Source organism: Equus przewalskii, chromosome 24, assembly GCF_037783145.1.
Source record: "Equus przewalskii isolate Varuska chromosome 24, EquPr2, whole genome shotgun sequence".
Classification (NCBI taxonomy): Eukaryota; Metazoa; Chordata; class Mammalia; order Perissodactyla; family Equidae; genus Equus; species Equus przewalskii.
In genome coordinates, this window is record NC_091854.1 from 26,622,853 (window position 1) to 26,634,695 (window position 11,843).

The following is an 11,843-nucleotide window of genomic DNA, read 5'->3' on the forward strand; positions in this document are numbered from 1 at the left end:
AAAGTAGTGCTGAGAGGGAAATGGATAGCACAAAATGCATACATCAAGAAAAGAGAAAAAGTCTCAAATCAATAACTTAAGCTTCTACCTCAGGAACTTAGAGAAAGAAGAGCAAAATAAATCCAAAGCAAGCAGAAGGAAGGAAATAATAAAAAGTAGAAATCAATGAAAGAGAAAACAGAGAATAGAGAAAGTCAATGAAGCAAAGAGCTGGTTCTTTGAAAAGATGGATGGAATCAACAAATTTCTAGCAAGACTGATAAAAAAGAGAGAAAACACAAATCACCAATGTTAGGAATGAAATGGGATAGCACTACAGACTCTGCAGAAATCAAAAGGCTAATAAATGCAATAGGAATGAAAGGGAAAAAAGGCATTCAGAAGCAGAAAGGAAGAAATAAAACTTTCCCTGGGGCCGGCCCGGTGGCGCAGCGGTTAAGTGCACACGTTCCGCTTCACTGGCCCGGGGTTCGCTGGTTCAGATCCCGGGTGCGGACATGGCACTGCTTGGCAAGCCATGCTGTGGTAGGCATCCCACATATAAAGTAGAGAAAGATGGGCACGGATGTTAGCTCAGGGCCAGCCTTCCTCAGTAAAAAGAGGAGGGTTGGCAGCAGTTAGCTCAGGGTTCATCTTCCTCAAAAAAAAAAAAAAATCCCTATTTGCAAATGACATGATTCTATAAGTAGAAGTTCTAAAGATTCTATAAAAAAACTAGAATTAATAAGTGAGTTCTACAAGATGGCAGGATTTAAGTTAAACATACAAGAATCAATGGTATTTCTATATATTAACATTGAACGTATAGAGACCAAAATTAAAAATTAAATACTATTTACAGCTGCTGAAAAAAAGGGAAATGTTTAGGTGTAAATTTAACAAAACATGTACAGTACCTGTATCCTGAAAATTACACAATGCCAATGAAAGAAATTAAAGAAGATCTAAACAAATGGAGAGATGTACCATGCTTGTGAATTGGAAGACTCAACATAGGAATGATGTTCATCTTCCCCAAATTGATATATGAGTATCACAATTCTTATCACAATCCCAGCAATATTTTTTGGTAGATATATACAAGATTATTTTAGAATTTCCATGGGAAGGCAGAGGAACTAGAATATCCGTATTAGTTTTCTAGAGGTGCTGTAACGGAATACCACAAACTGAGTGGCTTGAGCAACAGAAATGGATTGCCTCACAGTTCTGGAGGCTAGAAATCCTTCTGGGGGCTCCTTCTGAGGGCTGTGAGAAAGAGTCTGTTCTGTGCCTCTCCCCTAGCTCCTGGTGATTTTCCTTGGCTCATAGAAGCATCACTCCAATTGCCTTCATCTTCACACGATGTTCTTCTTGTGTCTCTGTCTCCAAATTTCCTCTTTTTGTAAGGACACTAGCCATATTGGGTTAGGGACCACTCTGATGACTCTTAACTTGATTACTTCTGCAAAGACTCTCCCTAAAAGGTCACATTCTGAGGTACTGGGGGTTAGGACTGGAACATGCATTTTTTGGAGGGGAAAGAATTCAACCCAGAACAATAGCCAAAACAATTTTGAAAAAGAAGAAATAAAGTGTGAGTAATCAGTCTACTCAATTTCAGTATTTATTATATAGCTATAGGAATTAAGACAGTGTGGTATTGGCTGAAATGTAAATGTAAATCAATATGACACAACAGAGAATCCAGAAATAGACCCTCATAAATATGCTCAACTGATTTTTGATAAAGGTGCAAAAGAAGTTCAATGTAGGAAAAAGAGCCTTTTCAACAAATGATGTTAGAACAATTGGACATGCAAAAACAAAAAAAACCCTCTACTTAGTCCTACAGTTTATACGAAACCTAACTGAAATAGATCGTGGACTTAAATTTAAATGTAAAACATAAAACTATCAAACTTTTAGGAAATAAACATGAAAAAATTCTTAGGGATCTAGGTTTATGCAAAAAGTTTTTAGATTTCATACCACAAGCATGATCCATAAAAGGAAAAAAATCAATGAATTGGACTTGATCAAAATTAAAAACTCTGGTCTGTGAAAGACCCAGTTAAGAGTAAGAAAACACAAGAACTCTTAAAACTCATCACTAACAATTCAAATGAGCCAGTTAGAAAAGGGCAAAGACGTGAAGAGACATTTCATGAAAGGGGATATGTAAGTGGAAAATAAGCACATGAACAACGTTCAGTATCATTAGCCGTTAGGGAAATGCAAATTAAAACCACAGTGAGATATCAGCGTACACATCTAACAGAAGGGCTGAAATCAAACACTGTGACAGTGCCAAATTCCAGACAGTTAGGCAGTTGCCCTTCTAGGCATTTATCCCGGAAAAATAAGCTGATGCTCACACAAAAACCTGTGCACAAGTGTTCATTCATAGCAGCTTTATTTGTAATAGCCTCAGACTAGAAACAACCCAGCTTCTCTTTGCAAATTATCTTTCTCTTTCACTCCTACTGTGTTCATTGTTGATATTCATATTGTTAAATCTGCTGGACACTTTTCTGTTATCCTTGTTAATTTCTCCAAAATTTGTCTCTATTTTTGTGGAGTCCTTGTCCGAATGAATTACAGTTCTTCAAATTCCCTCTGACTTCTTTGACATAGAATTCTCCCTCCATTTTCTCCGTCTCTCTAGAGCACCTCTCCCCTTTCTTTCACTGTTGTCGCCCTACATCATATTCTCTTTACAGCTGCTAAAACTTTAGCCAGAACGTGTTCCTGCTCTGCCTACAATCATCCATTGGCTTCCCAGTTCACCCAGAGTAAAAGCTGAAGACTTTTCCTTGACCTAAACCCCCATTGATCTAGCTGCCTCTTTCAACTGACTTCATCAGTCTTCCCCTTGCTCCCTTGGCTGCAGCCGCAGTGGTCTCCTGGCTGGTCCCAGAATAAGCCAGATGCTTTCTTTTTAGGGCTTTGATAGTTATTCCTTCTACTTGGACTTTTCTCCCTCCAGGCAACTGTATGGTTTGTTCTTTCTCAGGTCTTTGATGGAAGGTCGCTGTGGTGAGGTTTTCCTTGCCCGCTCCTTTCAAGACCTCTTACTCCCAACACTGGGACTCCCTGGCCCCCAGCAGGCTTTCTTTTTGTCTGGATACTTAGTCACAGTTACTTTTTACTTCTTTGTTCTCTGTATTTCCCAATCAGAATGTAATCTTCATAAATGCGTGATTTTTTTCTCGTTTGCTTGTGTATATCCATCGTTTAAAACAGGGGTCATCAAGCTTTTTCTGAAAGATAGTATTTTAGGCTTTCTGGGCCATATGGTTTCTGTCACAAGTACTCGCTTGCTGGAGAAGGAAAGCAGCCGTATACAATAAGTGAACCACATCCTGTGTTCTAATAAAACTTTACTTATGGACACTGAAGTTTGAATTTCACGTAATTTTACTGGCACAAAATATTATTCTTCCGTGTTTTTTTACCTATTAAAAAATGTGTCGTCTTTCCTTAGTTCACAGGCCTTGTAGCGCCAGGCCAAGGCGAAGCCGTAGTGTGCCCACCCCTGACCACTTGGTAGGCACCAATGAAGGATTTTTTCCCCCGGAAATAACTGGAAACTGTAATGCTTCTGTTGATTTCTGTGTTTAAATGTTTTTTAATATTACTTTATGCAATGAATTACTAGCCTTGTAACAGTCAAATAAACTTAATTTACTATATGCCTTTATTCTGGACAGACATTCCACTTAGCTTTCATAGAAGCATTTCAGAGTTTTAAGGAAGCTTTAGAGTTTATTTATTTTGTAGATAAAATCCCTGAGGACCATAAGTTAAATGATTTGTAGGAATCAGAACCCAAGTGTTATGATTTGTGTTTTTTCCAGTAAATAACATATTAGGCATAAAACTAAGCAGAGTGATTAAAGTATTTGGCCATTTTTAATGTCAGGTTTCACCCATAATTTCAGCCAGAAATGTATTTTATTTAGAAGAATATTAGGCTGTATGATGTGGTATGTATGGTTAGGTGGTATGATATTACTCCAGTTACTCCAATTCTGATGAGACTATTTTTATCCCATGTTCTCAAGTTATGGGTTGTTTTTGGTGTTTTTAAAACAAAAAAGGATTAATGTATTTCATTTGTGTTACAATGAAAATAAATCAGCTCAGAGTAATATATACACTAGAATCTGAAGGAAAAATGTCAGAATGCAAAAAGTACAAATGTAGCTGTCCTTTTGCCCCAAGAAAAAGGAAACAAAACCCAGTGGGATCTGGCGTTATATTTTTAACTATAACTGAGAAGCCATGGGGACTTAAATTTTTGATGTCACTCCTGATGCCTTGGTGTCTTTCTCTCCTTACCAGTAACCAAACCTTCCCCTAAACACACACACTCAGCATTGGACACATATGAGGATTTTTCTGGTCCTCAGATAATGCTTTTTTATAATTTAAGGAGTATGGATATTTCAAGTAGTATTTTATGGTCCATAAATAGATTAACATTTCATTTTACAATGTTATCATTGATTTTTCTCTCTAGATATACCTGTGTTTCCTACGATCACAGCCACTGTGACTTTTCAGGAGTTTCGATATGATGAATTTGATGGCTCCATCTTTACTATACCTGATGACTACAAGGAAGACCCAAGCCGTTTTCCTGATCTTTAGCTGACACAGAAAATGATGCCATGTAACCAAGGAAAGCAAGAGAATGCAGAGACCTCAGAAGTGAATCCAAATAGAAGGGACAAATGCTTTCAGTGAAGAAAAGGGAATTTCATTGAATCGACACATCAGTAATATGGGCCTCTAATAAGAATTTTAGCAAGTTTTCTGATGTGCCATTTTCAATCTTTTTAAAAATATACGTACTATAAGCATAATAGTTTGACACCTTAATGACCCTAAGTACTTCTTATGTAAACAGCTATGAGTGCTGTGATTTGTTTTTAAAAATTTTTACACTTCTTGTTGAAATATATATGCATATAAATATATCTATATCTATATCTATATCTAAAACACTCTTGGACCATTAACATAAATTAAATGTCTTAAGAGAGATGAAGCCCTTTTAAACTTGTCATCTTATATTCAAGGTGACATTTATAAATATTCCTTCAAGCTTTGTTTTCATAAAATGTAAACTATGTAACATTATGTATAGTTCAGTAATTCGAATGTTCGCTCAGTGTAATGAACTAGAAGGAAGGCAGTTTTCTGTAGATGAATGAGCCAAGCGGTAACCATTCAACAGTTGCGTTTCTATGTTGCGATACATTTCAGAAGCAGCGTTCACTCTGCAGGGAATAAGGTACCTCCTTTAGCACCTTAGTGCAATTCATCGTGGTGCTATTTGTTTTTACCTGAATTCTTTCTTCAATGGAAAATGTTTGTTACTAATCTTCCTTTCCTAGAACCTCTATTTTTTTTTCCTAAACTTGAGTTTAAAAGTCGTTTTTGTGTTGATGATAAGGTATGGTTAGCATGCTTAAAGATATTCCTCTTCCAAATATCAGCACTTTAAAACAAATCCAAATTTTTAAACTTGCTTCCTAACAAGTGCACATCATTCTGATTATTTTGTTTTTAGTGGAATATGGATGCAACCGTATCTGTTTTAAAAAACAACTCACGTATTTTGGACATCCCTACATATTTAGTGCTTTCAAAGTAAGGTAAAAACATTTTATATGCTAACAGAATATATTTGTTACAAGTTAACTTCCAGAAACGTACACAAGACTGACAATTCCTACTGTTTATTTTTTTAAATCACAAGAAAATATTTATTGATTTTAATTATCTCCAAAGTGTTAAAATCATGCATTACTCATTTTTGCACTTAAAAATTTTCATATTTATTCCAAGATGGTTTGAAGGTCCAAGAATGAAAATAAATTAGGGAGAAAAATGTATAATGGTCATAAAATATTATGTTTTATTAAAGAGCTTAGCTAAAAAAATGTTTTTTAAATGTATCCTGATAAATGCATCTGTCAAGTTTTTTAGAGTGACCAGTAGTTTAAACTTTTTCCAGGATTTTAAATAATTTCAATGAGTTTAGAAACCTTTATTGAAGAGATGATTTATTTAAAAATCCAAAGCATCAACCATAAGAAATTTTATAATAAACATCTTTAAAGCTGCATCTTCCATGCTGATACATACTACATTGCATATGTTGACATTTTTTAAAATACATTTTATAATGAAGAAAAATAATCATAGGTAAAAATTCAAAGGCCAGTTACTACTTTATGTGGGTCTGTTGAATTTTGTGGAAAGAGTTGGTAAACCCAGACTAGGTTTACTGACCAGAAGTTGATCCCTATTATTTTGGGAAAGCCTGTAGATGAAGTGACTTAAAGATTGAATTATCCTGACAGTGATTTTCTGAGGTTTGAGACACTGAACGGCACTGATCACTGCTGCTTTTCGGCTCCTCTACTTTGTGGGGATACAGTATACTTTCAGGAATATACTGTAGATTTTTTCTAAGTACAGGTAACTTAGTGGGGAAAAAATATGGTAAATTGCAGCTTGGGATTTATCAGTTTCCTAAAAGCTGTGAATATTTGCTGGGGTACACTGGAGGTAGGAAGACTACTGAAAACTTTTGCACTTGGATCTTGTTTTTAATTCTTATCTTTTCTTTCATAAGGAATAGTAGAAAGAGATTATCCATTCCAAAATGTCTTTGATCACAAAGGCCAAGCAAATGTCAGTATCTCTTATGATGGTGAAAACAAGGAGTTAATTAATGCAAATAAACTTTTCACAATATTAGACTTTTCAAAATGTGCCTTTTAATCCAATTAATGAATGAAGCTTTGTGCTGTGTTTCAGGTAGGTAGATCCAGACATCATATATTTTGATAATCTCACGTGAAAATCTGGATTTTGTAATGTTGGGCCACAAAGTTCTATATGCCTTCCATTTGTGATTGAAGAAACTGTTTAAACTTGGGGACTATAAGATGGCCACCTTAAATGGCCATTTAGAAATGTTCAGTATTCCTGCCACTAGTATGGTTTTAAAGGAAGATATGATTTTGTCTTCATGAAAATTATCCCCTGGAGACAGTTTGCCTCTGTCTGTAGACATTCATCTACAGAGAATTGTCAGACTGTAAAAGGGAAGCACAGAGCAGATGCTCTGATTATCGTGAGTGGAGGTGCATGGTCAGAGCAGCTATCGCCAACAGAAGCTGAAACACTACTTCATTTCTTTCTCCTGCTTGAACTGGTGTTGAGCCCCACTCACACTAATGAACCTTGGTTTCCAGTGGCATTTATGTGCAGGTTATTACTCTCTCCTTGGGGAAGGGTGGTAACGATCGTGTGGTGAAGCCTTCCCCCCGTTTCCACTAAGTCTGCAGCAGACAAAGATCCTGTTTCAAGACCACGAAAGGGCTGGAGTAAATATTTTCAGTAAATACTGAATTAAGGGGTGCTTCCTTTTGCTCATTTGTTACTTTTATTTGCAAACATCATGGCTGAGAAAAAGTTGTAATAGAAAACTAGGACAATTCCAAGTCCTGCCTGCAGTGCGCTAGCCTAGAAAATGGGTGAGAGGACTGCTGGTTAGTGTGGGACACACACAGCTCTTCCTGTTAACTGCAGCCAACGGTATCTTAACCCGTTTCCTAAAGTGAACAAAATGGGTGCTTACCAAAGTTGCTGTATTTGCAAACCTTAAGACAGGGAAACTTGCCCCAGAGATAAATGGACAGGAGGTAGTAAATCCTTTGTAAAGACAGTAAAACTAAACTTAGTAAAAGCCCGTCATTTGTCTACTAGGAATTAGCAAAAACTACTTTTGCAAAGCATTTTATGTCAGAAATCTGGGGCAATAAGTATTTTAGGTCACTGTCAAAAAACGTCATCTCAAGTATTATCACATTTTTTAGGTCATGTGACCATCCTTATAGTTCTGCCCGGTGATGAGCTTTTCTAATTGTCGTAGCTCACTTGAGACTAGTCCTTGTAGCCACATGGCATCTCCGGCACAGAGGATTACAAACGCGCGTTTGCCACAGCGCCTACAAATACGGAAGCAAAATCTCCGAAGGATTTTCAAGAAAGGTACTTGGCAGTCATTCCTGAATTTGATATTTTGCAAATGAAAATAATTAGCCTAAAGTAGAAACTTTGTGTATTAGAGGAACCCCCCCCCCTCCCCCCCCCACTACTTACTTATCCGTACTTCTCACAGAGTTCTTGGTCACCAAAGAAGGCTGACAGGGACTGGCTGGCATGTTTTAAATAATGAGTGTGGTGGTGGTGGTTGAGTTTGGGAGGGCAGACGTGAAGCAGAACTTTTGTAGTTTATGTACATTGTGGCCCCTTTGGGATGAGCAGCAGCTGGGCCTACAATTGCTTCCCCTTCCCCGGGACCCCCCTTTAGCTTCACAGACTTAGGGGTTAGCTGTGTGTGTTCAGCTTCATGATGAAGGGTCCTGGCTTTTGCTGGACATCTGTGCCACCAAGACCTGACCCGAGTTTTAGCCAATTATTGTGGGTTCCAGCTCAGGCTTGTGGTTCCAATTTCTTCTTCTCTCTCCAACTGTCCATCTTCCCTTCCCAGCTGCCCCTGGGCTTCAGTCTCCAGCATCAGATGCAGAGACAAACCGCTTTCAGACTACTTAACCAGCTCCCACAAGTAAGGTCAAATCCCTGGAACAAACCGCCTTTCTCTTGGTTCTGCTCCTTTGATTGAATGCTGAGTGATAAGAAAAACGTTTTTAATCTACATGATACTTGCCCTCCAAAAGTTGATAAGGAACAAAATGAAAGAAGGCAGTTTTTACATTTAGCATACAGTGCGCCCGCCCTATCCGCGGATGTGGAACCCATGGATGTGGAGGGCTGACTAAGGCACTTGGGCATCTGTGGATTTTGGTGTCTGTGGGTGTCCTGACACTAATCCCTCATGGACACCCCGGGAGGACTCTATCGATAAAATTACATCTTGAGGTAATTGAACAGTAAATATTAAACATCATTTGGGACATTCTATTCTTCGTGACTCTAAACCTTCAATGTTTTATGCACAAATCATACTTTAGCTAAAAATAATGTTAGTGACTGCACTAAAAACTTTCAGAAAGTTTTTAAAGTTATTTTTGTACATAACTTTTACAAAGTGAGACTTTTGAAAAAAGAATGTAAACATGTCGCTTCCCCGATTATTTTTCTAAGGACATCATTTAAAAAATATTGGTTCTCTCAAATCCTTTCTCTGAATTCTCTTAGATTGCTAGTAACACCTGCTATACACTAAGTATATTCTTTAGTATTTCCACTAGTAAAGAATTAGCATGGTTCACAAGTGTTATTTCGCTAAAGAACGTCTAAATGAATTTCACACATACTTTGGCATTATAAAATGGAAACGGCAACAAAAATAAAACTGAGTAAAATACACTCAAAAATCAACAAGTCCAGAGTTAGTCTCATTTAGAAAACTACTTCTGCTAATAAAGCCTTAGAAATAGACATATTCTGGATGCTCTTAAAACAAAAGTACCAGTAGCATTTTCATTACGTCCATAGTTAAAGTAACCACAACTACATGTACTTGATAGAGAAATGTCTTAGATAGCACAGAGGTGAAACGCATCACGTAGATTTGAGACAAAAGGAACGGGAATCTCAATTCCAGTTTCAAAGATGTCTGTCAACCTTCAAACAGCATGGACACTAAGCACTTAATCTGGTGCCCAACTGAAGAAAGTGATGGCGTTTTGCTAGAGGAAAAGTGGGCTTGTGTAGGTCACCGTTATGACACCCACGCCAGAACCTGACTCGGTTTTAAGATGCACCCCAAGGTTAAAGTAAAATTAGTTTTACTGTTCTAGAAGCCGTTCGTTTTTCTAAGTATATAAATAACATTTTGCTACCTTCCACGTATGTACAGATGGCCCCCAACTGAGAATGGTTCGACTTGACTTTTTGACTTCATGATGGTTTGAAAGCGATAGACAGGCATTCAGTAGAAAGCGTACTTCAAATTTTGAATTTTGATGCTTTCCCACGTTAGTAATACGCAGCTCCCTCGTGATGCTGGGCAGCAGCAGGCCCCACGACTCCATCAGCCACATGATCATGAGGGTAAACCACTGACACAACATTTTGTGCCCAGACCTCCGTTCTGCTTCACTTTCAGTACTCAATCAGGTATGAACTGCTCAACCCTTCCTCATAAACTAGGCTTCGTTACACGATTTCGCACAACTGCAGGCTAGTCTAAGTGTTCTGCGTGCGTTTAAGGTAGACGAGGCTAAGCTATGATGTTTGGTAGGTTAGATGTATCAGCTCCATTTTTAAGATATTTTCACCTTACGATGGGTTTATCAGGGTGTAAACCCCACTGTTAAGTCGAGGAGCATCTGTATAATCACTACCAGGAAGCATATTACCCAAAAGCCATTTTCACAAAAAACGAAGAGAGCAATATGACCTTCTTCTCAAAGCTTTATCTGCGTGCAATTTATCTCAGTGCTTTTGCTGAAACGTTATTCCAAACTAAATTACTGAAGCTTTGGAAAGCTCTATAACCAAACAGCAGGTACCATTTGCTGACCCAGACACACAAGGCTACATTTTTTTCCTAACTATCAACTACATTGCAAGGTAAGTATCACTCCGTTTACAGACAGGAAAATGGAAAAAAGAAAAAAGTGTACATCTCTCCAGCTGTGAATGAAGCTGAAATTCACGACTGGACTCTCACATAGCCACTGTACCTCTCGCTCACTCCTGAGGAAGTTAGGCAAATAAATAGGACAAACGTTTTTCTAACAAAACCACTTTTATTTTTTAATCATTTTTACTACCAAATACAGAACAAAACTCAGCGTGGAGCAGTGTGCACTTGACTTCAACTGGTGATCCATGTTAAAGGCCCGTGTCCAGTGCGACTCTGCCTTCGTGCATAAAGCGTTCACTGGAAAGCGACCTCAGGATGGATTCCCTTCACTGGAGCGTTGGAAGTCAGTGGCACTATTTTAAAGTCCAAAATTTCTTAATCCTTTTTGGAAAGTTAGTATGTTTGCATTCACAGATTACAAGTGAGGGAACAGACTTTGAGTAATATTAGGTTTAACCATGTGAAACAGCCAGTATTTTACTTGTTTTTGACTTACAAAATTGGCCATGTCATATGGTTCAACCATTATCTACTAAAAAAGGTTTTAAAATTTAAACAAATGTCGTTTGCGTTCAACTTTTGTGTTTAAAAATGCAGTGATTATTAGGGCCGTTACTAGACTGTCTTACTCGCTACAGACAAAATTCCTTTTGATAAAATCTTTAAAAAGTTACTTACTACAAACTGTAAAAACAATGCTGCTTTTCTATATGGCATTTCAATTTTAAAGTTAAAAAAAAAATTAAACTTGGATAAAAGCTACAATTCCAAGTCTCATTTTTCCCTTAATCCCACTAAACACTATTCATTCATAAGTGAATAAATATACTATTTAGTATTGTACAGTAGATACATACCATTGACATTTCCTATACTATTCCAGAAAAGGCAAATATTTATATTTCACCAAAAATATAAATTTACTAGATACAGGTGGGAGCATTTGTTTATCCTAAAGTTCACTGCTTTATGCAACCCAATTCCTATACCCAAAATATGAGAAATAAAATTATAGTAAGAAAAAGACTTTTAGATAAAAATTAAACCAACTTTGACAAATCTGATGGCAACTAATCACTACAATAATGGATTTCACCTTATTACTATATTTCAATATGTGGATTGAAAGGGGAAAGAACTTGATTTGTAAAATGAATGAGGTAAATGTCATACATTCAACAGCGTAAATAAATACAGATACAGTTTTACAGGAAAACGAACA

The 11,843-nt window shown here is 37.2% G+C and overlaps 1 protein-coding gene across 4 annotated transcripts in view; it reads left to right on the top strand.

The window, feature by feature from the left end:
- Window positions 1-6,768, top strand: part of ANKRD13C (ankyrin repeat domain 13C) — an 87,690-nt gene extending 80,922 nt beyond the window's left edge. For 2 of the 4 annotated variants that reach the window (XM_070592310.1, XM_070592312.1), the window contains 2 exons: window positions 3,467-3,528; window positions 4,505-6,768. In XM_070592310.1, coding sequence (XP_070448411.1) covers window positions 3,467-3,528; window positions 4,505-4,540 — 98 coding nt within the window. In that variant the 3' untranslated portion in view covers window positions 4,541-6,768. The remainder of the gene's footprint in view (window positions 1-3,466; window positions 3,529-4,504) is intronic. The other 2 variants (XM_070592311.1, XM_008535585.2) reach the window with 1 other exon arrangement.
- Window positions 6,769-11,843: the final 5,075 nt, after the last annotated feature.